The 27,672-nt window shown below is 42.0% G+C and overlaps 1 protein-coding gene across 1 annotated transcript; it reads left to right on the top strand.

The window, feature by feature from the left end:
- Nucleotides 1–99: 99 nt before the first annotated feature.
- TECPR1 (tectonin beta-propeller repeat containing 1) lies at nucleotides 100–27,624 on the top strand. The gene is made up of 25 exons (XM_075436533.1): nucleotides 100–175; nucleotides 3,986–4,218; nucleotides 5,906–6,088; nucleotides 6,534–6,656; nucleotides 7,337–7,462; nucleotides 9,522–9,696; nucleotides 9,793–9,893; nucleotides 11,354–11,455; nucleotides 11,855–12,000; nucleotides 12,838–13,361; nucleotides 14,216–14,361; nucleotides 15,326–15,481; nucleotides 15,989–16,138; nucleotides 16,764–16,921; nucleotides 18,195–18,322; nucleotides 18,600–18,702; nucleotides 19,392–19,488; nucleotides 19,879–19,958; nucleotides 20,286–20,342; nucleotides 21,561–21,735; nucleotides 22,953–23,088; nucleotides 23,445–23,537; nucleotides 24,288–24,394; nucleotides 24,864–24,983; nucleotides 25,663–27,624. The coding sequence occupies exons 2-25, from the start codon at nucleotides 3,988–3,990 to the stop codon at nucleotides 25,858–25,860; spliced, it is 3,615 nt and encodes a 1,204-aa protein (XP_075292648.1). The 5' UTR covers nucleotides 100–175; nucleotides 3,986–3,987; the 3' UTR covers nucleotides 25,861–27,624.
- Nucleotides 27,625–27,672: the final 48 nt, after the last annotated feature.

Here is a 27,672-nt window from a genome sequence, read left to right as displayed (position 1 = left end):
CCGCCCAATGGCGGCGGCGCTCGGAGCCGCCGCGCGGCGGCGCAGCCCAGCAGTAGCGCGGCGCTCTCCGCCCGCCGCTGCCTCCGCGCCACTGCGGGGCCGCCCTGGCGGGGCGGGGCGCGGCGCGGCGTGGCGGGTCCTTCCGCCGGGAGCGGCGCCGGGCGGCGGGAGGCAGGTGAGGGGCAGGCCCAGGGGCCCGGGCAGAGCCGCGCGTTGCCAGCTGCCCCGCCGCGGGGGAGAGGGGGGGCGTCGCGGCCGGAGATCGGGCCGCCGCCGGGCCCGGCGCAGCTGCCCCCGCGCCCCTGCCGCCCCGGCGCCCCTGCCGCCCCGGCGCCCTTCGGGCCCGGCGGGAGGAGGGAGCGGCGCCGTGGGGCAGTCCTCCCCCGGGGAAGGCGTGCGGGGGGTCTGCGGCGCGGCGTCGGGCAGCCGGCTTGCAGCGCCTGCCGCCCGCAGCTGACCGCCGCCTCTCTGCGGGGGAGCGGGCGCCCTGGCCGGCCGCCATGTCGGCCTCGGGCCGGCCCCGCGGGGCCCTTGGGCCGGTCTGGCCCTGGGCCCGCCTGAGGGAGCAGCGCGCGAGGCGCTGTGAGAGCCCGCGGGCGCGGCGCGAGGCGGGTGCGGGCGGGGCGGAGGGGCCGGTGGATCCCGCCGAGGCCGTGCGGGAGAGCCCACCGCGGGCCGGGCACGGCCCCCGCGCCGCGGAACCCCGGGGCTGTGACGGGGAAGGCGCGGGGGTGTTCTGCTTGGATGCTGTAGCGGTCGGTGTTACGCCAGGCAGCCGGACATTTTAATTAACAGCGGATCGATTGAAGTAGTTTTTGTTCTATCGGAAATGACCTGGCTGAGCTGAGGGACGAGGAGGAATTTAGCAGGCGCGGGTCTGATTTTTCGCACTCCCCTGAGAACACTTGGCAACTTCTGCGTTCCCTGAAATGCAGGAGCCACGAGCGCTGAGCATCCTTCAAAGCTGAGTCCCTCTTCGTCTGCTGCAGCACAGCCGCTGCAGAGGGGCCTAAACTGAAGTCTTAAAAGTCGGTTGTGATCCCAGATGCATTTGGGATTTTCCCACGATTCTCCAAACGCTCCGTCTCAAAGGTTCAGAAGTAAGAGCATGCGGGAACTCTCGCTTATCTTGACCGCCTTGAGTATTTGAATCCCATTACATCTGCCTGGATTATCTTAATTCTGTCACATACCTATTTTTCTAACTTCATAATATTTGGTTATTTGGAACTTTCACTACCTTTTTCTGAACTGTTCCAGGTACTTTTCTGCCTGCCTGGGCTGTCACTCCAGGTACAGACCATCATTTGTGTATTTGCACACCTTGAACACGCCCTAGCATCACACTTCTTTATTGTCTGGCTCGGTAGATATCTTCATTGCATTATCCGTAAGGCGTCCCTTACTCCAGGCTCACTGGCATTCTGGTTGCTTAAGATTAAATGCATAATGTTCTGTTACAAAGACAGTTTTGCAGAATTTTAAGTGCTAATACAGAAAGGCTTATTTTCATGGCCTTTATTTTCCCTTTATTATTGGCTTATTTCCCTTTATTTTCCTTTATTTATGTAATGTGTGGAACACGCATTACAATTTTCACCTCTCTTCACTTTGTTCCATTCCATTTTTTTCCATATTATGTCCTTCTGTACCATCCTACTTTTGCTAACATAGAAAGGCAGGATAGAAAGAAGATAAATGGCTGGTCCAGGAGCAGGTAAAGGCAGTAATACATGCCTTCATACTGCCAGCAGCAACAACAACAACAAAAAGGCAAAACTGGAGGATTCATCATAGTTACGCTGCCACAACCAATAGGAGAATTTTGGTCGTAACCTTTCCCTGGCCTCGTTCATTCTCTGCTGCTATAAATTTTCTTCTCCCTGTTACCTGTTACTCACCTGGGGGACCCAGGTTTTAGGTATTTAGCAGCAGCAGTTCTAGCATTCAAAGAATTCTGAAACATCCTCCCTGGGATGCCAGGTGAATTTACTGTGCTGTTCTTTGACGCTGGCCTAGCTGTTTCCAGATTCTCCGCAGTTTCACCTCCACCACTCAGATACACTGTACAAGTTAGTCCCTCTGTGCCACTGCTTATTATCAGTCTGAAAGCAGGCAGGCAAGTCTCCTCAGGCTCTTCTGTTGAAAGCACAGTTGCTGTTTGATGATGAAGCAGCAGTGTTCCATGCTGACTCCAAGCAAGGAATCCTGTTTTCTTACGTTGTACTGGATCTGGGTCATATTTTCTACCTTTCCCCTCCTGCTCCCGCACTACGTAGTTAATAGGACGGGAGGCTAAGTTCAAAATACTCATCAGTAGTTCTGACTGTCAGACATACAGAGCAACCAAAATTTGTTCAGTTTAATGGCACCCAGAAGGCCAAGTGACAGAAATACAGAAATACACTGGCCTTTCTTGACTTCTAAAAGGACTGGCGTACACCTACCTTACCTAAAATGCTGACCCTTCCACAAAGAGTAGGGCTGCAGTGCCCAGAAAATGGCAGGTTATTAAGTGATAAAACTGGAATGGAACTCAACCAGGTCTCTACTGTCAAACCACGCTCTATGTATACTTAAATAAATATCACGCCTATGTATATTAAATAAAGATCAGATCCCAAAGCGGTCACCAGAATGCTTTGGAAAGAGGTTTTCTGGCAGCAGTAGGTTATATGTCCATGGGTTAAAACTAGACCTGTGCATGTGGATGTTACAGAAAAAAAACTAGTCGAAATATAAGAGTTGCCGTTCTGTGTTCTGGTATACTACTCATATATATATATGTCTATATTTGCATAACTAACTTGCTTAGTGTTAGTGGCTAACTTCACTGAAGCCTTAGGCCACATGCTGTGAATCTGCCACCTGGATAGAGTGAACTTTCATTGAGCCCTTGCCAATCTCAGTGAAGGAGGGCCCCAAGGACCCGGCTGCAGCTAGAAGATGAGGAAGTTAAGTCATCAGCAGATAGCAGCAGGGCCTTATTGGAGATAAGGGAAGAATCTCCAGCCCGCCCAGAGACAATGGAGGGCCCCAATAACGGACAGAAGACCCCAGACCCAAATATTGCCATTGGATAAGCTGCCACTTGGACACTACATGGAGAACTCGTGCAGGATGGAAACTTAGATTGTCAGGGTAGAAGTGCCCAGGGCTTGCTTTGTTTGGGGTCCCTCTCTGGAGGCACCCAGCTCAAGCTGCTTTACACTGCTGTACCACTTAATAAATTCATCTGGCGTACGTTGCGTCAGAGACTGCTTCAGGAAAGCTAGGGTTGAGCCTGAGGGATGAGGAAGCACCAGAGCGTGAGCGTGTATGTGGGGGGAGTTGAAAAGGGGCACCTGTCAGCTCACTGGAGTTGTCCACTGTGAAGGGACCCCAGTCCTGGCAGTTAAAGTCTCAGGTGGTGTGTGCAGCTCCTCGAATGGTGTGTGAATGCTCGGGCAGCGGCTTGTGCCTTAACGTGGAGAAGCTCCCCATCACATCTTTTCCTTTGTACCTGCATAGCTATGTTGACATACACCAAGAGGTGGCTGGGAAGGAGATACAGTAGGACATCATGGCGTTCTGGGACTGAGATGAGCAGTGTGTGTAGCACCACCAGCATTACCAGCTCTTGAGAGCGAAGCCTTCTGCTATAAACTGGTCTGTGCTACTTCATCTCAGTTCAGCGTTGACTTCTGTCCTCAGTCTGCCAAAGCTGTGCTATTGGTGTTGTGAGCTCTTGTAGGATGGACAGTAGTGTGCCGGGAGCAAGGTCCTTGACATGGATTTTCAGAGCAGTCTAAGCCGTGTTAACAGCACAGCTCTGACCAAAAGAGATCTGACTGCCAGCTTTGCATGAGCTCTTTTCAAAAGATCATTCTTTACGTCTTTATTTAATTCGACTGATGATGGCTCAGAGCAGGACTGATCTACAGTAGGTTCCAGATCCATTTTTTAAAACTGTCCTTTCCACTAATACCTCCTTTTTGCCTTTCAGACATGGCCATGCCCAGTTCCCTTCTGTGGGCTGTCGACATTTTTGGGAGGGTTTACACTCTGTCTACTGTTGGCCAGTCCTGGGAGCTCTGTAAGGAGACACAGCTGGAATTCAAACGGGTCTCTGCTGTCAAACAGTGCTGCTGGGGAATAGCCTGTGATCATCAAGTATACACCTACGTGTTCTCGGGTGACGTTCCCATTAGATACCAGGAGGAAACCTATGAGAATCAGGTATGACATGTTACGGGTGCCTCTGTCACACTGCCACATAGTCGTCAAAGGGATGACAGCACATCTGTACACCAGCTATCCATGCATCTTCTGCTCACGAGAAGATTGTTTGGATTTGTTTGTTTTAATTTTTTACCTGATGTTTCTGCAGAGTATAGCAGGTTATTCTTTTAATATCTTGATTCCCAAAGGAAGGTTATACTTCCCTGCTCTTACCAAAAGCAATGCCAGTGTGTACTACGGCCTATTTTATGCAAGCCATTTCAGACTGGAACATTCACCGTTTTCATCTGATATGTTCCTTTCCTTAGTGACAAACACACAACACCTGTAAGAAAATGTCCAGTGTAACTTCCAGGCAACAAAGATACATTATCAGAAATATATTATTCTTAAGAAAATGCTAGTTTTTAGTGTTTCAAAGACTGCTCTAAGAAAGGCATAACTTTCCATTAAAGTATAGTGTTTCCAGCTTTTATGCATAGAAGTGTAAAGATGATCCTTTTTATGTGACGTACTTCAAAATAATGTCTTTAAAATAGTATTTTAAAGGAAACTTATCTGTTTTCTTTTCAAGTTAACCAAAAGTTATTTGAGAGAGAAAACTGAAGGATTTTCTTGAGCACATTTCTCTGATTTGTAACAGGCAATGGGATAAATATAAGTTGAGAAAAGACATTAACTTATCTGCATGGGTAAAAATACAACAAATTAATTTCATACATTATTTAACATTGATACAACTTTCCAGCCATTTAAGAATGTTCCTTTTGTTATGTAAATGTTCTTTAGAAATGCAAAACTTTACATTTTATTTTATTTGTTATTTTAAAACTTTTGTCTGTTCTAGGTTATGAAAAAATGGAAAACAAAATACTAGAAAGCATGAAAGGAAATATTGTGCAAGACTTAACAATAACAAAATTAAACTCAAATAGTTTGCACATAACGTGCAAAGCATTTTAGCCAGATTCCTAGTAAAAGTAAATAATATTTTGCATAAAAAATATAGAAGGATTTTGAACCACTGATTTTCAACGTGTCCTAAAACGTAAGTCAGTATTAGGTGACATATTCTGCCAGTATTTCTGTAGTAGGTGGGGGGGGGGGGGAAGAAAAATCACAGCTGCATTGGCGAAAGCCCTAGCAAGTTATTTGTTCTATAACTGATTAAATCCAGATTTAGGAAAAAAACCCTTCTTGGTATAACATAAGATACAGAGAAGATTTATGGATACAATATCTTGACATAGTTTCAGGCACAGAAGCTAGGCTGTTTTTCTAGTGCAGGCAAGATACTAATCGTCTTTCTCATGGGCAGTAGATTACAGATCCTAAGGCCATCTATACAGCATTATCTTAATGCTGCAGTATCGTGGTGCCATGCATCCCCAAAGAAAAAAGCACTGTTAATAGTAAAATATATCATCAGATGTTCCTATTTATGTAGCTGAAAATGACTTGGTTGGGACTAGCTCTCCAGTCAGCCCTTCTTTGATACTTAAAAAAGCTTCCTCCAAAGACTATGTTAAGTAGGGGCTTACAGTGTGAACTCTTTCTCATTCACTCCAGGAATTTATTCCTCTTCTACTGAAGAAAATAAAAATGTATCATTTGTGACTCCCTGTAGATGCCCAATGAGATGATGTGATCTCAAATAAAACATTGTATTTTTTGTTTCTGTCAGCGCTGGAATCCAGTTGGTGGCTTTTGTGAGAAATTACTGCCCAGTGACCGCTGGCAGTGGAGTGATGTGAGCGGGCTAAAACATCAGCAGCTTGATAGTTTCACACTGCCTTCACCACACTGGGAGTGGGAGTCTGACTGGTATGTGGATGAAAATATTGGAGGGGAACCAACAGAGAAAGGGGTAGGTGAACAATACCGAAAAGAGATCTATTCTGGGAATCTTTAGTCTGTAAAATAAAAGGCACTTTTATAGAAGTGGAAAGGGTCTGTAAAAATAAAAGGCACTTAACTTCCCATAACTAATTCTTTCTGGGAAATAGCTCAGCTATAATACAACACAAGGAAGGATCTTGTCTGAAGACTTTTGAAGTCTATAGGAGCTTCTATAGAAGCTTTTTTTCTTTTGATCAGGCCACAGAATGCTGGCAACTGCATGCCACAGTTATTTAAGATCTTTACTGTGTCTTGTTTGTTCTGTGTATATCATGCAGAATATTTTTGTTTTTTACAAATACAGTAACTTGTACTGTATTTGTAGGAGTGACTCTTGTGCAGAATTGCTCTAAGTTATTATTTCAAGCTTTCTCTTTGTCCATATTTTCATACAAGAAAACCTCTATTTGCAGGGCTGGACTTACGCCATAGACTTTCCCAGCACCTACACAAAGGATAAGAAATGGAATTCTTGTGTCAGACGCAGGAGGTGGATCAGATACAGGAGATACAAATCACGGGACGTTTGGGCCAAGGTTCTGGGTATCTTTTAAATATTACATAAATAGGTTTTCTGAAATAGTACATTAAAAGTGCAGGGATGTTAATTTTTTTTATCACTGCTCTCTAGGCTGGACTTGGGTTCCTTGACTTCCAACTTGTAATTCTTGCAAGCATAAATGGAAGGCTGGGATTTTTCGTAGAAACCTATGGTAGTAAGGTGCCAGATCTCATGGTAATGCAGCTGGAGATAGATGCTCAGCTGCTTTGCAAATTTCAAACCAACTTTCTAACTCCTTTTGGTTGTTTGACAAAGCACTCTCTTCTGAGGTGGCACCTGTCTAGCATCATTCACCAGCTGTGTCCTCTATCTGTATGAATAACTGTTCTTTAATAATTGTTGTTCCATTCTAAGAATGTACAGAAATTGTAACTTGTGATGCTCCAGCTTTCCAGTTCAAAGAACGTCTGTATGCACTGTTCTGTGAGTAAAAATATCCTCCTGTTAGGGGATGAAACACAGACTTCTTCATGCTGCTTCAGCAGCGTTTCCCCTCTCTCTGCGTATAGCAGCCTTGAATGAGAGGAAGAATCCCAATGCTCAGCCACTTTAGTAAGTGACACATAAACCAATCTGCAAGAAACAAGTTAGGCCACCAGCCACATCATCTATTGCAGTGTCTCCTCTTCTCAATCTTCCTTCTTTTTGCTTCAGATCGTGTTGCCTGATGATCCAAATCAGTTGCCAGACCCTTTCAATGACATCTCCATTGGAGGATCGGAAGTCACCGATGAGCCTCCTGGCTGTTTATCTGTATGGGCGGTTTCTTTACAAGGAAGGGTACGTGCATGTTCCCTAAGTTTTCTAACATAAATTACTACTGAAAAGGAGTTAAATGCTTTTAAAACAAGACAGGTTTGTTATTGTCTTATTTTGGTAAGGAAGTACGCTGTTTGTGCATCTGGCAGAGGATGTAAAAGCTGCTTTGGGACTACATTATGTAACAACTTGTGTTGTAAATGGAAAGGCGTAGTATCTCATAGGGTTGCTGTTTTATGGAAGCCTTAAACCTCTATAAACAGGTGAGTCTTCAAAACTTGGGCTGAGCAGCGTCTTACATTCTGAAAAATGCCCAGAATGCAGACTATGGCACTGGTAACAGAGAGGAGGAGCCCTAAGACCTGAGAAAGATTCTTGCAAAGCATTGTGCTGTGTCTCGGTGGTGGAGAGTCAGGAGTTCAAGAAAGAGTTTACAAAATGGTTTTCTAAGACTTACTGATCAGAAAATGGTAACCTCCTGACTTGGCAATGTGGAATCCAGCTCTGGAATGTTTTCAGTGTATCTCCTGATACAATGAGGCCCTGGTGAGGCCTCATCTGGAGTACTCTGTCCAGTTCTGGGCTCCCCAGTTCAAGAAAGGTGAAGAGCTACTGGAGAGAGTCCAGCAGAGGACTACAAGGATGATGAGGGGACTGGAACATCTCCCCTACGAGGAGAGGCTGAGGGAGCTGGGCTTGTTCAGCCTGAAGAAGAGAAGTCTGCGAGGGGACCTAATAAATGCTTATAAATATCTGAAGGGTGGGTGTCAGGAGGATGGGGCCAATTCTTTTCAGTGGTGCCCAGTGACAGGACAAGGGGCAACGGGCACAAACTGAAGCAGAGGAAGTTCCATCTGAACATGAGGAAGAATTTCTTCACTCTGAGGGTGATGGAGCCCTGGCACAGGCTGCCCAGGGAGGTTGTGGAGTCTCCTTCTTTGGAGATATTCAAGACCCGCCTGGACAAGGTCCTGTGCAGCCTGCTCTGGGTGACCCTGCTTCGGCAGGAGGGTTGGACTAGATGACCCACAGAGGTCCCTTCCAACCCCTACTATTCTGTGATTCTGTGATTCCTGTTGAAAACTACACATCTTCCATTTTTTGTTGTTCTGGGCCTACCATATGGTCTCTTCTCTTTTGCTCAGTGCTGTAAGGATTTGATTCTTGCTTTCCTTCCTTCATCCTTACAGCATGTTTCTGACGTTCGTTTGTCTCTAGACAACTTCTAACTTGTGGTCTCACAGGGAAGAATGTAATACTTTTAACAGATAGCCTGAGATTTCAGTCACGCTTGGCACTGCCTGGAGAGGCAAGCAATCTTGGTTAAATTGTTTAAAATAAAATTGCCTGTGCCTCATAATTCCCAGTGATAAGTGACAAGCATCCCACTTCACAGGCTTACTTGACTGTCATTGTAAAATGCTTTCATTTCCCAAATAAAAGTCCCTAGAGAAATAAAGAATTTCTAAAAATGAGGATTTAGCACTCAGCAGTCATGTTTTGGAGCACTCGTACAACTACCGCAGGATATTTTCTATGTTTGACCTTCGTGTTTCGACTGTGATCCACAGAAGAGTGCACAGACAGCAGGACCAAGACTAGCAAATGGACTGGATGTCATTGAAGGCTGCACAGAGAATGTGATTTTTTACTCATATTGTAACAAGCTCTGTTCAGTGAAAGCGAGGGCAGACTATCATCTAACAGTAATATTTTTATGCCACGTATTTGTTCATTCTTGGTTTATATAACATGACCTGAAATACACTGAAGTGTTTTTTAAATGTTGAAATATACACAGGACTTGCAGCAGTAGGTTACTATACCCAATCCAGTTTCTCTTCCATGATAAAAGCTAGTCTGTAGAAAAGTCTCCTCCTTTAGTACATAAGGAAGTAGTCTTCAACTGCATAATCAACATCAGAAAAATACCTTTAAAGGTCAGAGCTCATATACTGCATAAAAAAATCCTGTCATTAAAGGAGGACTGTTCTTTCCAGTTTGTCTTCATGCTTGTCTCAATGGTTTCATTGTTGTATTTTTCTAAGTTTTATTTGGGTTTTTTTTTAAACTTCGCTAGGTATGGTACAGAGAAAACGTCTGTCATCACAATCCAGAGGGTTCCATGTGGTCATTAATCACCACTCCTGGTGAAGTTGTACAGATCAGCTGTGGACCATATGACCTCCTTTGGGCAACTCTTTGGGAAGGGCAGGCTATTGTGAGAGAAGGAATTGATAGGAGTAACCCTCAAGGTAAAGTTTGTTAAATTTAGCTGTAAACCCCTTTGATCTGTATAGTGTTGAACAAGAAACTAACCTACAATGCCTTCTGGGTTTTGTTTCTTGCAGGAATTTCCTGGAGTACTGTGGAGTCTCCAAGCTCTGAAAATGGCATTATGCACGTCTCTGTGGGTGTTGATGTGGTGTGGTGTGTTACAAAGGATAGAAAAGTAAGAGGTGTCATGCCCTGGTTCTGTTTTTTCTTCCATTTTTCTATCTGCTTTTCTCAAACAGGCATGTGACTTTCATAGGAAATGGTGATTTGGACTCACTGTCCCCATGGTTTGGAGAATTATAGTTCCCCATGCTGTTATGGGAATGCTCATTGGTTTGTGATACACATAGTGGCATTTAATTTAAGGAAGACTTTCTGCTTTTCTCTTGGAAGGAATTTTCTAAACCCAAGTCAGACAGATGTGGTAGGTGGGTGGGGATGTAAAAGGGGTCTACTTCTACGGGGGATTAAGCATCAAAATTGAAGGGACTCCTAGCTGCTCAGTCTTGTTTCCACATGGTCTGAAGGTTACATCAAAAGCAGCATGGGGAATATATTCATATGCGCTTTTCTGTATGATCATATTTTTTTATCTTCCTGCTGTAACTGTTCCCTCTTCATCAGCCTTTTAATGTTTGTTTGGTTTTTTATTTATTAAGTGACATCTGTTATGTGTATGTGTGATAACTTTCTTCCTGGGGTTTTAACTTAGAATCACATAATATCTCAAGTTATAAGGGACCCATAAGGATCATCGAGTCCAACTCCCTGTTCCTCGCAGAGAGTCTTGGAAGTCTTGAAGTCTTGAAGAATGTACTAGAGTGCTTTTGTGCTGCTTGCAATGGAATCCCTTCATATTAAAATCAAAATCACAGATGAATTCTGTGCATGTATAGCAGTTTTAAGTAATTGAGTTTCTCTGGTTTAATGAGTTACTACTTGTCAGCTGAGCCATGATAACACTTTGTCCAGCCTGCTCCATCTGCCAGATAAAGCAACTATAATAAATGTGGATAAGCTAGCACGTTTTTCTTCAGATCTTCCACAAGTACACTGTCTGTTACGTGATTCAACCACCAACAACTAAAGTAGCTGCTTGCCACCATGTGACTGTATGCTAAATACAGATGGAAATTTTTCCAGGTACCCAGCCCACAGACACTTTCAGATTGGTAAAAACTGAAGCGAGGGGAGACAATTTAAAGCACTGTACCACTGAAAAGATCCCTCTGACAGTTCCCTCCATCAGCCCTGCTTCGAGGGTTTGAACACAAGAACACTATTTAGAAGCCCATTCAGCGTGACCAAAAATAGTCTACAGCTGACATGTAATAGGAAGTATTTTTCCAGTGGCAGAGAAACTAACTCTGTCACAGAAAGTCATAACAAAATGTCTCCTTGAGCGCTGTTCTGGCTGTAGTTGGGCACAAGGACACACAGTCTGAGTACTGTTGAGAGAATTATTTTATCTTTACCTGATAAAGAAAAAGAACCAAGGAGGTAAGAGACGTCTTAAGGCAATGCGGCAAGTCAGTATTAGGGATTAAGACTAATCCACTAAAGAAACCAAATTCCAGCTGTCTGCTTCCTAATGCAGAAGGAACAAAATTTAGACGTGTTGCTGTTCTGTTGTAGGTGTGGTTTAGAAGAGGAGTAAACTCACATAATCCTTGTGGAACAAGCTGGATTGAAATGGTTGGAGAAATGATGATGGTAACTGTAGGCTTAAATAACCAGGTAAGACAGCTCTATACCAGTTATGAGGATATTTATGTTCCTCTTTGTACAGGCAATATTCACACATGGTGAGGACTGTCAGCAGTGCTGGTATGGACAGTTGAACAAGAGAGGTCCATGTGCTTGGACTGCTAGGAGGGAATGCATGGCTGGATTCTTCACCAGGAGATGAACAGTCAGCATGTCTCTTGTATGGCACATTCAGGTGCAAATAGTTTTCTCTTGATGGTACAGAATTTTATACTGCAACTACAGCATCAGCATTAAGGAAGAACATAAAAGGAAAACGCTGTGTCCAGCAGATTTTTGTTCTATATTTTCCAGCACTGAACCTTTTTTATAGCTGGTATCTACCTGCATTCCATGCCATTTCCTTCACCAAGCCCTGTCCTTGCCTAGGTTTGGGGAATCGGCTGCGATGACAGAGCAATTTATTTTCGTCAAGGTGTCACACCAAGTGAGCTCAGTGGGAAGACATGGAAGGCAATTGTATCTGGCCGAGAGAGTGACAGATCTCAGACCGGGAGCTCTACAAGTCTGCTCAGGTACTCACTAAAATACCTGCTCGACACTTTGTGTGCGAAGAGTTTCAATGCTAGGAGATACTTCTTTACATTCAAACAGTACAGAGAGGGAGGAGCAGGGAAGGCATCTCTAATGATTCTGCATGCCAAAAAGCATTTGCATTTTTTGCTATTAAAATTAACAATAAGCAGCAGTTGTTGCACTCGGGGTAGAATCTGAAGCTCCCACTTTGGAATTCACAGCATGCTTGCAGTAAAGCGTGTTGATCTTGGCTTTACTATCTGGAACTAGTCTCTAGTAAGAGAGAGCGTTACTTGTGAAATATCATGAAGGAGTTGTCAACTTTGGTCAAGGATTATCCTCTCCCGAGTGTCACTGTACGTTTTCTTTCCTAGAGAGATTAAATCAGTAACTCCCCGCTGACTGCTAGCCTCTTGGCTGTGCAAGACATGCCAATGAAGCTGGGAGTGCTGCAGAAGCTACTTGTTTGCATCAGAGTGTGCTCTGAGTAGAAGCCCTCTGTAGCTAAGACAAAAATAATACAGTTAATAATGGGCTTTAAAAAATCCTGTTCATAATTTCATATCCAGAAAATGTGATGTTGCAAGCAGCCAACACCACTGATGGTTTGAAAAGGTCAATGAAGTATCTTCCTGTGTTTCAGATTTACTAGACTGGTCTGCCATGTGTGTGTTAGACTCTTTTCCCGTGATGACAGAGTTTGACCTTCAGAAAAAAAGTCTGCTGTTTCTCTCCTAAAGCTGAAACACTAGATTGATTTCTGTATGTCTGTGGTCTCAGGCCTGTGCTAATTTATAATGCTTTGAATGACAGTTAATTATCTATTTGTCCTTCAGTGCTGGCTGTTTCTTTACTGATGATATTCAGAACCAAACAAACGCGATCATTCAGGGTGATGCAGATACTTCCTCTGATACAGAGCTTCCAAGTGTACCCGTGAACCTTGCCAACACTCCCCTGATGGGAGCTGCAGCCAGCAGCAGTCGTAACAGCACAGGGAACCAGACAACAGAAATATGTGCAAATTTGACTGTGGATCCTCTGGACTCTGATCAAGGAGAAGCCACTGTTGCTTCGACTAGTAATGAGAAAGCTAATCTTGAAATCCATAAATCTACAAACCCAAATCCTTCTGCAGAACTGCAGTGGACAAACATTGACTTGAAGGAGGCCCAGAAGCATGCAGTCCTCTCTGTCAGCACCTTTACAGAAACATCCAGCCTGTCTTCCCTTGGCATGTTCTCGGTGGGAGCTGAGGAGCCGTACGGAGCCGATGAGCACCCGCTGTGGGCCTGGGTCTCTGGGGGAGGCTGTCTTGTAGATTTGCACAGCCCATTGAAATGGTTCACTGTTCCGTCAGGTACTATCCAGTCACCACAACAGACCCTACTTCCCAGTGCTCTTTAACAAAATTGTTGGTTTGGGGTTGTTTTGAACAAAACCATGGCGCAAAACTTCTGATAACTTACTCTTATGGTAGTCTAGTTTGTTAATAACACTCCATGTCTGAGGATAGTGCTGCATGTATTTAGCTGTACAGCACTTTGGGATTGAGATATATAAATGTAAAGGTGATATTTTCTTAAGAGTTTCTGTAAGGATTTTGTAAAATAATCTGTGCTGGATCTGCATCTCATTTTAAATTTCACTGAAACTGCAACTTCAGGCAAAACCCATGATATCACTGAATAGTAACTGAAAGCAGTGAAAAGGGCAGAGAGATGCAGATGCCACAAATAACTGCCTCGCTCCTACTGTTCCTGCTGAAACAAGAGTGAGATACAGAAATTACCGAGAGGCATTGTCAATGTGAGCCCAGATTATAACTGGATGGGGTTACAATTTAGATTCTTGAAAGACAGTGGAATATAACCATATTTTCAAAATAAACCATGAACTGTGGCATCCCAGTATTTAATAACAGTGTAACTCTTAATGCATTGTATTATCTAATTATCTTGCAGTTCAGTGACAAAAATCCCATTTTTACAAGGTTATGGCTTTGAAAGATTCTGTGTAACCATCTACCGATCCCATTTCTATGCATCATTTACAAAGTTTGGCTGTGATACATTGATTCCAATGTATAATAATTAGAAAAACTATGTTAGACTGGATTGATTCCATCTGATGTTCAAAGCAGCACCGTGTTTTACCTTTCACAGAACTGTATTCAAAACTCACTGGAGTTTATTGATTTTGGTTCTGTTCTAGGTTTATCGTCCTCTGTGCAATCTCTGTCTCTGTCTATCACTCCAGCACAGACAGCAGCGTGGCGAAAGCAGATTTTTCAGCAGCTCAGTGAAAGGACAAAGCGGGAACTGGAGAATTTTAGGCACTACGAACAGGCTATTGAGCAGGTAAGCAGTGAGGACGCTTGTCTCTCATCTACTAAACACATCTATCAATACTGGGCATCAGTAATACATTTCTGATGTACCAATCTGAACTTGCTGTCAGCTTTATATTCTTGTCTTTATTTCTGTCTATGACAACTTTCCTGGATTGTCACTGTCTGAGCTCCCTGTGGGAAACTAGCAGCTTATCAAACATGGAGCAGCAATCTTTATCTAAAAATGTTAGCTGATAGTTTTGTGCAGGAGCAAATGAAGCATTGGTCAGCATTATTTGAGTACACTGAAACCTCAAATCCAGAGAGAAACATTTGCAACAGTGGAACATCGTATGAATTATTCCACCACAAGATGAGGCTTCTTAACTGAAACAGTGACTCAAGTAGGTGAACTTTCCCTCTCTGCAACTGTTAAGGGATTAATGTACTTGCATAAATAAAGCAATGATGCAAATGTCAATAGCATCACTTAAATAGCAGCACTTTTGTTTGATGTTCCCTTTGTTATGACTGCTTGGCTCTTTTTAGATTCATTCACATTTTTGATCCCTTCACTGCTAATTGCCAAATGACATCTGGAATTCGTTATATTAAAAACATGTGGAGTCCAGGGCTTTAATCAAGTTTTAAAAGATTCTGTCAGAAGTCTTTGAAGTCCAAACAGAAATTGTGTTATAACAGGGGGCACACTAGAGTCAATTAGTATATGTGTGCTGTTGTATTCTTGCAGAGGTAGAATATTAATACAGAGGTACACATGCTATTTCAGTGCCTTTCTATTCAGTTTTGTCAGTTTTCATTTTTGTCTTCAGCTTCCTGAACGCTCTGGTATGTTCTGTGTCAGAAGTAACTGATATGATACAGACTAACCTGCAGCAGAGGTTTCTTGTGGTCACAAAAAATAGTATTTGAGAGAAAGAATAAGAGTCATGCAGTTTTCTTACTCCTGTAAATTTGTGTTTGCATTGCAGTCAGTTTGGGTTAAAACTGGGACCTTGCAATGGTGGAGGAATTGGAAGCCTCACAAATGGATGGATGTTCGAGTTGCACTTGAGCAGTTCACTGGAAGCGATGGAATGCGCGACAGCATCCTGTTTATCTATTACATGTATCATGAGGAGAAAAAGGTGTGTTCAGCTTGACACCCTTGAGAGAGTTGCATTTGGCCAAGGAAAACCTTTGAAAGGAAGAGAGTTTTCTTAAGGGAGGCAAATTATGGCACGCTGTTGTTCTAAGTTCTGGGAACCAATTCAAATGTAGACCAGAGTACTCGCAAACTGCAGGCTTTTCTAAGCTGTAGCTATGCTGACACTATGTCAGAAATACCCAGTCAGCAGCCATCAGCATCAGAAATTAGGAATTCTTCTGGAAGTTCAAAATGTTCTTGATTGTGAAGAAAGAGCCAAGCTTGGCTGGCCAGGGTCTTCATAAATAGGCTTAATGCATATGGGTAGTATGAATCGGAGGTAGTGCAGGACTGGAAATGGAGCCCCATTCCTTCTCCATGAAGAGCTGATTCTGTGCTGTCCTTGGCAGGAATGCCTCATTCATAGTCCCAAAGTGCAAAAGTGCTGGCACTGAGGAAGGTACATCTGAGTTTGCCTTAGTGACAATTTTATTTTCTCTTGTCTTAGTATATCCATGTGTTCCTGAATGAAGTCACTATTATAGTTGAAGTTCTGAATGAAGCCAAACACTCCTTTGCACTGTATACGCCTGAAAGGACGAAGCAGCGATGGCCGATCCGCCTGGCAGCCACAACAGAGCAAGAAATGCACGACTGGGTAATTCTGTGAATTTTTCATTTCAAGTTGGCAATATCTGACATAAAACATAAAAGCTAGTCTCTCAAATCTCAGCGTTATATTTACATTATCTAGGCTACTTACTATTTTACTATTTAGGTATTTTAAAAGTCTGTTCAAACTTCTTTAGAGGCACCTGAGGCTTCCTGCCTCTGGAGTTAGCACGCTTTCTGGTGCTGCAGCTATCCACAGTAAAACCAATATTGTTTTTCCTTCCCTTCCTTTCTCCAGATATAGATTAGGCTACAAATGAGTTAGGAGTTTGATTCAGTTAGTCTGTTCTTCTGCATTGGTACAAGAACTGTTTTCACTGTTGGAGCAAATCTTGTGCATAGGCCAGCATATACACACGGAGCAATGGAAAACCTGAAAGATACTTCACAATGATCAGATACATCAAACCATATTGGTTCCAGTGATTGTGTTGATAATTTCTAAACCACTGAATTCCAGTGCCTTTGAGAAAAAGCTGATAATTCACTTTGCTGATTTGCAAGAACCTGCAGAGGTGATAAAATTTCATTTTGTAATACTGAGGCATCTGTGGAAGTTTTTATTCCCACTGTAAATGGAAGCTTTTGGTTCTCTGCTTCTTGTTCCATAGCTGTCTTTGCTGAACATGTCCTGTTGTGAAAGCAGACGGATTCAGGGCCCTCCTTCTCACCATGCCATTTGGTCAGTGACTTGTAAAGGAGACATCTTTGTTAGTGAGCCGAGTCCCGAACTGGAGGCCGGACCACACCTGATGCCATGTGATCAAATGTAAGAGGTTTTAGAAGCTGCTCTTCTGGCAGGCAGTGCCATCCAGCAGAGACTGTCTTTCCTATCAAGTCAGGTGCTGTGACGGGCTGTTGGAGTGTATAGTACTTGCAGATGGCTGTCAGTGACACAGTTAATGGCTGCCTTCATAGTCATAAGTACATCTGAAGAAATACACCAAATCGTGTTTTAATTCTTAGATGCTGGAGCTATTCATGCAAGTTCAAAAGCCTTTCTCACTGAGATCCCATTTTTTTGTGGTTGCATCTTTAATGCCATAATTATTTAAATTAAGAGATGACCTAGACTAAAAGTAAACGTAATCACTGTATTTGTAATGTAATTTGAGCTTTCAGTTTTATCTGAGTCAGGAAATCTGAAATCCTCAGTCCTCCATAGTCCCTACAGTCCAGGACCAGCTCCTCTACAGTTTCTGTTAGAACTATGACAGTATAGTATTGCACACTCTTCAAGCAAAAAACGATCAGCCTCAGAGCTGGTAGGTTAAAGGCCAATCTTCAATTTAAAAAATACCTCCAGTTTCAAGTTACTTGCACAAAGTGTCTATGAATAATACCTGAGAAATCCTTTAGTCCTTTTCCTTCAGGGTAAAGCACCTTTGACATCTGGAAAATCACAAAGCTGATGTACTCTTGCATCTTACTTTGGGGGATCCGTGACCTACATGATCTCCTGCCGTTCTGATAATTAAAATACTCTGCAATCTCTTTAGTTCCCCCATTCTTCTCCAGAAAAGTATCATGGCCAGCTGGCTGTGTAAAGCCCCAGAAAAGAATTAACCTGCAAAGACTGGGAGAATAGGGAGAATTAAAGGCCTTGTTTTTACCAAGCTCCATAGTAAATATATAAATCATTTGTTTTGTTGTTAGATAAAGGCAATTCCTAGATTTTAAAGAAATGAAGTTAAAGCTGAGGCAGGTGGTGGCTGCTAAGACATAAAGATTCTAGCAAGGTCATCCTAACTAGCGTTTAAAAATATATAAAACACAAGCCATAAAATGAAAAGGAAAGCAAAATACTTCAAAGCCTGAAAATTCCAAGTGGAAGCAGAAAGGTTCCTTCCAGCTACTTTTCAGTAGTTGTTCAGAGGAAAATGCTTTCAACAGGCAACTGCCTTCACTTACAGATTGCACAGAGGTTGAGCAAACGAGCTTATAGTTTTCTGTTCTTAAGACTGTTGACCTTCAGGAGGGGAGAGTGTACATTCTTGATGGATGTGGTGTAGACTAAATGTAAAATGTGCTTTTTCTGGCAGGTTTTGGCATCAAGTTGGAGGTCATCTTCAACTGATAGAGTGCAATAACCGAGGCATAGTGTGGGGCGTAGGATATGATCACACAGCTTGGGTTTATACTGGTGGATATGGAGGTGGCTTCATTCAAGGTATGGGCAATTGGTCTGCTGCGGTGTGCACGTTTCTTACTCATCTTCCTGAGCGGGTCAGCTACTCAAGCTATTTCACCTGTCCTTCCCTTAGCCTAACTAACATGTCAGGTTATCCAGTGAACAGGCCACATGCTAGGAAGGAATTGGTATTGCAGTTTTAGATTTATATTTTCAGCTGAAGAGGGAGAAATAGGATTATCAGCAATATTACTGTGGCTATTGGAATTTAAAATGTAGTATCTTTAAGGTTTAGCTTTACTATTATCCATCACAGGGCTGGCCAGTAGTGCTGACAATATTTATACGCAGTCAGATGTGAAATGTGTTTATATCTATGAGAACCAGCGGTGGAACCCAGTCACTGGATATAGCAGCAGGTGATGTACTCAATTTATTGTATTTATTTACTGTAGTTTTTTTGCTACTGTCAAATGAAACAAGGGGTTTGTTCTAGCTTTTCAGAATAGTTATTACAGTTATTCTATTTTCAGTCTCCTCCAACATTTATTGTTAACCTGAGATGGAAGGAGTGGTGTTTCTCAATTTTCTAGATTTGTAATTATCCATTAAAAATGCATTTGTAGCAAACATTACAGGTTTGTGCTTTGTGAGTGCACAAAGTACGCATACTTGCAACATCTTTCATTATTGAGGCCATACAGCAAAGTTCTTATTAGGATCTGTATATTCATAGACATTGTGCTAAATACATTGGGTCCTTGAATAGTATATTTGAGCAGAAGTATTGAAAAAACATTCACATATATGGGTGTCTGTGCCAAAGAAACTCAGGGTTCATCTTCCAATTGTAAATAGTAGTGAGTTATATCACTCAACAGAGAAACATTTACATGGTCCTCAAGTTTGGTGTAACTGGAAGCAATTGTACAGAGTCTTTCCCACTACCCTCATCACCCACATGGTATTTCTAAATCCAGAGATTTGTGATGGAAGACTGTTTTCGTGTATGAAAGTAGGAAGTGCTACAAATAGGCTTTTCTTCCCTTGTCTTTTGAATTCTCCGTTGTAAATGACTGTGCATTCCTTGTACACTGTTTCACCACAGAGGTCTGCCCACGGACAGATACATGTGGAGCGATGCATCTGGCCTGCAGGAATGTACAAAAGTCAATACCAAGCCTCCTTCTCCACAGTGGTCTTGGGTAAATTTTGTCTTAAAAGTCTTTTTACTAAGAAGGCAAGGCTTAGCAAGTAGGATACAAGACTTGGGCTCAAGTGACCCAGATTTTCTTCCTGGATTTGTCGTAATATTTAACCTTGGTTTCCCCATTTAATAATTTTCCATAGTCAAAAGAATGTTAAGCATTCAATGGGATTTTTTGTTTAGTGGGACTTAGACTTCTGTTCTGATCCTTCTCTCCTCAACTGAATTAAAAAGACTTGGGAACCTCTGTATGAATTTATATTGCAAGTACTAGAAGGTTTCTAGCAAGTTTTTGCACTCCAAAAGCTGAAGGTAAATAGCGGAGGAGGTTACTTGTATTACACAATAGGTGTTGATTGTGCTTGTTCTTCTCTCCTTCTGACAATAGGTATCCGATTGGTATATTGATTTTAATACTTCAGGTGGAACTGACCGGGAAGGCTGGCAGTATGCAGCAGACTTTCCAGCGTAAGGAGATACCTTCTTCTACCTAAAATGCTAGCAGGCAAACGCCATACTTAAGCCCTCATTTCTTTTTGTTAGGTGTTTTGTACATTAACTGTGCTTTAACAGGGACATCCATGCCTTTATTTCTCCCTTTTTATGGGGACACTAACACAGAAATTTGCCAGGGAGGTAGGGCAGCAAGGTCACTTAGCAAGCTTTAGTTTCAAGCATTTTAAAGTCAGCAGGCTTGTGTGGTGGGCAGATAGACAGACAGTGCTCTCAGGCTAGCACTGACATTGGCGATGCTCCAACAGCCTCACAAACACCTGTTTAAATCTGTTTTGGTAGGTCCTACCACAGTCACAAGACAATGAAAGACTTTGTCCGACGGAGGCGCTGGGCAAGGTGAGGAACTAAGATATAAATAAAAGTTTTGAACTTGAATGCTAACTGTTCCCTCGAAGTCGCATTTAGTTATGAGGGGAAGAGTCTTGTCACCCAAATAACAAAAGCAATAGTAAAGACACCTGCAATAAAGAAAACATCTCCAACAGAGAAGCTGATGAGCTTTAGCATTATGGCTTTCGTTTTAAGCCTTTACAGGTATATATCCTATTTGATTTTGTGGGATCTGTAGGTGAAAGCAGCTAGTTATTCTCTGTGTATATCTATACTAGAATATCTAATAGCTATGGAAATAAATTGCTGTGAACTTCCAGTTCTGCATTGTTCTGTTTGTTACTGAGGCTACCAAGCTAGTATTTTGGCCCCTGTACAAAAATCTTTGAAATAAGATCCCGAAGCATCAAACTTGTTGTTCCAGGATGTACCACAAAACAAACGACATCCAGTCATCAAAATGGTGACTTGAAATAAAATAAGCAACTTGGGAAATACCCTTAAGCCTAAACATTTCCTCTTGTTCTATCAGTGGAACATTGAAAACAAATAGGGAACAGCTCAGGGCTGGATCCAGCTTTTCAGAACTGTAGAACAGAGGAATCTCCTGAGTTTTTTAGGACTTTCTTCATACACAGAAATTACTATAGTGGTGATAGAATCTAATATAGTTTCCTTAATAGCACTGCTTTGTTGCGGTTTCCACAGAAAATGTACACCAATTTCCAGAATGACCTACCTCCAACTCTTTAATGTAGAGCTGCCTGCTCTCTGCCTGCCTCAGGGTGCTACATATCTTTTTAACAGGCCCCACCAAAAAACTACTTGTAAAATTATTCCCTTAACCAAGACAGAGGAAGGAACGAACCAAGCGTGGAGTTCTCTCTGCAATGGGATTCTCAGCTGGGGTCAAATACTCATTATCCAGCTGTTGCCCAGTGAGTTCTCGAGAGTTAGGGAGCAGTGTAGCACAAGCCGCGGACTTCTTGGGTGGCCTTTTTTTAAAAAACAGCAGCTTCAATAAATCAGTAATATGTGCAAATTCAAAACCTGATGCAAAACACGACTGGTTGTTGTAAACCCCTTTCAAATTAAAAATACTAATACTTATTATACCTGTAAGACTTCACAATTGTTTGCACTGAAGTCAACAATGGACCGGGAAACAAAATTCAAGTACAGAAAGTACATACTTCTGATTGGTTTGGGGTTTTTTTGCTTCAGAAAATGTAAGATAGTCACCAACGGGCCATGGCTGGAAGTGCCTCCTGTTGCCCTGTGGGACATCTCCATAATTCCCAGTTCAGACGCAGATGGTGAAGAAGCAGTAGCGCTGTGGGCAATCAGTGACAAAGGAGACGTGCTCTGCAGGCTTGGAGTGACACAGCAGAATCCAGCCGTAAGGCTCCCTGTTTATTTTTACTGCCCTGTTGATGTGTTCCATGTCATGATGCAAGTACATACACACAGTCGTGCCATGCCTTCTCTTAGACCACCTTGTTATTCTTTTTCCCTTTCATGTCCCAGATTTGAAAGTCCTTGTCCATCAGCTGTAGCACCGTTTGCTGCCCGCATTTCTTAGGCTGGCACTTCTCTTGCAAAATCTGCCTTAGTTTGTGCCACATCACCTGCAGGAGCCTCTCTCAGCCCCTGTGTATCTTCTCGTGAAGCACTGTACTTCCACTTTCTGCACCGATAGCTTAGTTCCTCTTTTATTTTTTTCTTTTTGAATTGTTGATAATGTGTGTATCCCATTTAAATAAACCACCCAGGGACAGACTGTCTCTCAAGTATGGTCCCAATCTAATGCCTGTTAATATCACTTGGAGTTTGTCCATTAACTTTCCTGGGCCTGGAAATGCCTCTGCTTATTTAAAAGACAGGTGGGCTTGGATGTACCTACAGATTTGAGTTTCTTCCATGAAGTGGGACAGATTTAATGAGTGAGCATCCACTAGAGTGTATGGAATGGAACGAATAGTCCCAGGAACTTCAATGGGAATACTGCTTTCCTAACAGTAGACATGTGCTGAAACACCAAATTAGGGTTGATACACACTAATTTTAAGCCATATTTATAACAGGGGAAAAAGCCCACTAATGGTGTACTTTAATGGAGTTTGGAGAAAAACTGCAAGAAGTTGAAAACTAATAGGAATTTCTTTTTTTTTCCTGTTCAGTCAGTTACAATGGCACAGATCTGTATGGCAGTGCAACAGCGAGAATGGGAATACTGTGTCTGGAATCTGAAGCCCTGTATCAGTCAATTTTTGTGAGACTGTAGTTCTGTGTAATCAAGAAAGGGAGAGAAAATTAGAGAGAAAAACACAAAAGGGCTGTAGCTCAGCTGCTCAGAGACATGTAGGTGCCTAGATCACAGCAATTTCAACAGAAAAGGCCCTGTTAACAGTTCAATACAGCTATTGAATTCAAAGAGTTAAATGTCCAGGTATCTTTGAGGATCAGAGACCATGTTTCTGTTCAGTCACAAGGTACAGGAATTATTCTTCAGAATATTTTCACTATCTAGGGCTTTTCCATTTGGCAATAATCAGTGATGTTTTGTTGTGGAGTTTTTAACCATTGCTTCATAACTCATCTTCCATGATTTGTTAGGGAACATCCTGGCTTCATGTGGGAACAGATCAGCCCTTCATTTCCATCTCAATTGGAGCATTTTACCAAGTTTGGGCTATTGCTAGAGATGGTTCTGCCTTCTATCGGGGTTCAGTGTCTCCAAAGAAACCTGCAGGTGAGTACTTGTACTTTTTTTGGTACAGTAGTAGAGCTTACACATCTTATACGTTGTGTGAGCTCTACTACACTGCCATGTCTGAAAAAGACAAATCTGGTTTTGCAGAGGCCCGTCCCATAGCTGTTGCAAAACGGTGCATGTGAATAATACGATATTTATAGTAGTTAATTTGATCTTCAGATCTTCTGTGTGATTTAAAGTGTTTGTTTCTAAAAACAAGCTAGTAAAAATATAGTGTAGTGTCATTCACAGCTTGCTTGCAGAGCTATGTATTTCAAGTGCAGCCATTTCCAAGAATCCTTATACAGAATTCTGTTTTCTCAATGTTTTAATCAAGTATTTCTGACCTTTAGGTGACTGTTGGTACCATATTCCTTCACCTCAAAAACAAAAGTTAAAACAAGTCTCAGTAGGACGAACGTCCGTGTTTGTGTTGGATAAAAATGGTAAGGTTTTTTTAAAAATCATTTATCAACGTTACAAAAAATAAATCGGTATACATCAGATTGATTTAAAAAGGAGAGGCTAAGTTAGAGCGTCTGCTTGGACAGCTGATTGCTGCTGCTCCAAGAGGAGCAGTATTTCATACTGGAAGAGATGGAGCAGGCAGCCCGCTTAATTACTGATTTTGGAGACTTGGGTTTTGTTCTATCTGATAGCGCCCTAGAGAGCAACAGTCCAGCATCCATGCTGTTCTTGGAGGGGAGAGATAGAGGAATGTCAAAGAAGAGAAATGCATGGCAGGATTTTGTCTGAAAACTCTAGAACGTACAAAACGGAAGAGGAATTCCTTCCTGTTGCAAAACCTAGGAATAGCACCATCAGTGCAAGATAAATGATGAAGCATCCTTTCATAAAAGAAACAAGCCTTTAACAGCAATCTCCTTCAGAGGTCTTAATCTCATCTGCTTTACTTCTCTAGTGCTTAGTTCCCAACAAATTTTACAAAATAGAGTATTTGCTGTTTTCCAGAAAAGTTATAAAGAATAATTATAGAAATACAGATTCCAGAGTAGGCATTTCATTGTCCCTCACTGCCACACATTAGTCAAAGCCATAATGCATTTCCACAGAATACAGCAAATATTAACTACTGATGTAGAAAGTTTTAACTACCGATTTGTTACGTTGTTGACTTTCTGCACTTCATACAAAGCAGACATCCTGAGCTGCAACCAGGAGTATTTCCTTCACAGGCAATCTTTGGTACCGGCAAGGTATCACACCAAGCTACCCTCAAGGATCTACTTGGGATCATGTTTCAAACAATATCCGTAAAATGTCTGTAGGGCCCCTGGACCAGGTGCGTATTAAGCTTCCTTGTATCTCATTAGTTTATTAAAAATTACGCTTAACATACTTGTGCATGAAATGTTCTTCAGAATCATCTTTGTTTAACTAACTTTATTCCACAAGGTGATTGTCTAAATGCCAGAATCCTGCCAGCAAGACAAAAATCATGCCAATGAAATAGTGATACAGCCAGCCCTTTGCCATGAAAAGGCTCATTAAATTTTTTTCTTTTTTTCTGATGAGGCTGTTCTGTATATTTAATCTCTTTTCCTGCCAAGTCTTACTATCTGGCAATGTTTTAATTGTAACACCTGGTATCTGGTTGGTTGTGCGGGTGTCTCCCTGACTAAACTAGAGCAGTTTTGGCCTATTCAAGATCAAGACTAATTTTTCAAAGTGGTCAAACAGACTTACAATTTTCACATCTGGGAAGAGCAGCATGAAGAGCACATTTTATTGCCTCTCTTTGCTTTCTTGAGGTCTGGGTGATAGCTGACAAAGTGCAAGGAAGTCACAGCTTGAGCTGTGGGACCGTCTGCCGTCGGACTGGTGTTCAGCCAATGGAACCTAAGGGTCTTTCGTGGGATTATGGCATTGGTGTAAGTGCTGGGTGCAGAACACTGCCTAAAAGTTGCATGTCCAAATATCCACGGGCACGCTCAAAAGGGAAGTCCCATCCCGCTCCTGCCGGCCAGCTTTCTAAAGCTTGCAGATCCCTGCAGGAAACTGACCTTTGTTCTGCAGTTTTAGGTTCCTTTTTTTAAGTTAATGTAATGGGTTATACGGTTGTAGCTGGGAAATCATTTATTTGCATTTGCTAAGTATTCATTTTAAATAGGTAATTTAAAAGTTGTAATGGAAACATAAGTAAGTACCGTTTTTAAAAATTTGATTCCTTCCGAGCCTGCACATGATTGCTTCTTGTTCTGTTCCCTGTATTGCCCTCAGTGTTTTGAGGAAGGCCATTTCAAGGTTTTGGCCCCTTTTAAGTTGGTGGAAAACCTGCAGTGACTGTTATGAATGCCTGACCCTACTAATCTCATTCACTGTAGTAGTAATAATAGTAATAATCCCCAATCTTACTACCTATATACCTCCCTGTCAGGGAGCTGTGGTGTGGTGTGTTTTACAAGGAGCTTTTTTTCTGCTTCAGCCCAGAGCAGGATTACTGTCCTTGTGAAGAAATAGTATAAAACTAGTAGCGTACATAGAGCATCACATCACGTATTGTAGTTGCAGGGTGATCTCTCTCCATTTATATTTCTTAATCTTTTACAGGGTGGATGGGAGCACATCACAGTTAGAGGAAATGCAGCTGAAGCATCTAGGGTCACTATGCATGATGCTTCAGAGGAAAACCCTGCACTGTCAAAGGATTTAGAAGATGAGGAGAGTAAAGGGAAACCAGAACACTCTAAAACCCCTCTGATGGTCAGTGAAGGTCAAGAATTGGACAGAAATGCTGTTAATTGTTAGGCTGTCACCATCTACATGTTGCAAACAAGCAGTAGTCAATATAATTTAAAAAAGAAACTAAATGTCTATTGCCTGGAGAGAAAAATGTGACCTTTTTGTGCTACTAATTTATTCTACCGAATTGGAATTTGCAATGGCATATTTTAAATACTGATTTCTTCTACTATATCATGTGTAAAATGTGACTTGATAGAGCTAATAGTTTTGTCAAAGCAGGCAAGCTTTTTAGCCACAATGTGTTTCTGACTGTTTACCATAGCTGCTACACAACCATACGAATGTGAATACCCTGCAGGCGCTCACTACATTTACTTCTTTTTTTAATGAATATTACGGTTCCTTCCTCTCATATTCACATACCTTGCACTCTATTCTTTAGATTCATATTTGAGCAGAGATGAAGATGTAGAAATTTAAATGCATTGCAGGCAGTTCCAGTGATCTGCAAACACAGCTGGTCCGGGTTGCACAAGCATTTATACATGCACATAACTTTGCTTGTGTGAGTTGTGCTTATGTAAGCATGTATTTCGGTCATGCTACTCTTGCTCCCATCAGTGAAATTAAATTCTGTGCAACCCAGCTTAGGGTGCAGCTACCAGCAGGGGCCAATTTTTGCTACCTTTGCTCACAGTGAGTAACACCTTAATCAACGAGTGGAACCACTGGCTTCAGCGAGACTATAGAGTACGGTCCTCTGCAGTCTCACTAAGAGTGACGCCGTCTCACTCCAAACTGCCAGTCCAAATGGTGGTAAATCACGTTTTCTCTCCTTCTGAGCTGGTACCGCGACCACTGAGGTATACAGGTGCCTACCCAAGGAGGTTGGAGGGGACCAGACACTGCAGGAGTTAAGCTGTGTTCCAGAACATTGCAAATCATGCTTTCATAGTGTAAAAGACAAGAGAAGGTCTTAAACAAGATTCTGACTTCATCGTGGGAGGAACACAAAACAACTTTACTGATACTGGTGGAGCTTTTTTTTTTCCCTGTCTTACCTTAATTGGACTGTAATGTGAAATTATTTGCAATCCAGTCCTTGGGAAGTGCTGAAAAAAGTCTCTCCCAGTAGCTTCAGGAAGGCCCCACGGTTTTCCCTGGCAGCAGTTTGCATTCATTTTTCCTCTGTGTGTGACTGTATATGGAGTTATTTTTATACGATGAGCAGTGTGGTGTGGTCTCAGTACTGTATCTGTAGAAGTAACACTTCTGTTTGCACGTATTTAAAGAGTATATTTGGTATTTTAATGCCAAGGAAAGCACTGTTTCCAAGTCCAGATGTGAATGAAGTTTCAAGATGCTTTACTGTTTAAAAAACCCTTGATCTTTCCAGTATGTGATTAGAGATTGCTGGTTTATGCATCCATTGTGGCAGTACCATAAATAACGTTTGCATTAATTACCATAATAGGTTTTGCATAACTTGCACAGTGTCTTGTCCAAATAGCTTTATTACATGTATTTTTAGAGAATGATTAGGATTGTATTTTCTCTGCATCGTATCAGAAAGTTTTTTTAATAGTCAGTGTTTACACACCCAACAATCAGACTGATTTCATACAGTAAGCTTGATTATGTCCCTTTGCATTTTTTCCCTACATTGCCAAGTTTCACTTTACTGTAAGAAGCTGGGTTTAAGTAAACAAAAGATAAATTATAAATTGAGTACTAAATATTTGCTTTCTGAAACTATTATTTATAAAATTATTTAATTTAAAAATGTAGTGTCATTGTCATTGCTAGTTAAAATAAGGAAAAGTAACTTTAAAGCAATTTTGAAAAATAAAAGTAATTTATCAGAAAAAAGCCTGC

This window comes from Opisthocomus hoazin, chromosome 15 (genome assembly GCF_030867145.1).
Source record: "Opisthocomus hoazin isolate bOpiHoa1 chromosome 15, bOpiHoa1.hap1, whole genome shotgun sequence".
NCBI classification, from domain to species: Eukaryota; Metazoa; Chordata; class Aves; order Opisthocomiformes; family Opisthocomidae; genus Opisthocomus; species Opisthocomus hoazin.
This window is presented reverse-complemented; position numbering and strand designations above follow the sequence as displayed.

Bases quoted from the DNA above. Each gene is read 5' to 3' on its own strand.
- TECPR1 (XM_075436533.1), top strand. From the start codon at position 3,988: ATGGCCATGCCCAGTTCCCTTCTGTGGGCTGTCGACATTTTTGGGAGG. The intron at 16,922-18,194 runs GTAAGAGGTTTT...TTTTTCTGGCAG, and splicing joins CTGATGCCATGTGATCAAAT to GTTTTGGCATCAAGTTGGAG. The intron at 19,959-20,285 runs GTAAGGAGATAC...CTGTTTTGGTAG, and splicing joins TATGCAGCAGACTTTCCAGC to GTCCTACCACAGTCACAAGA.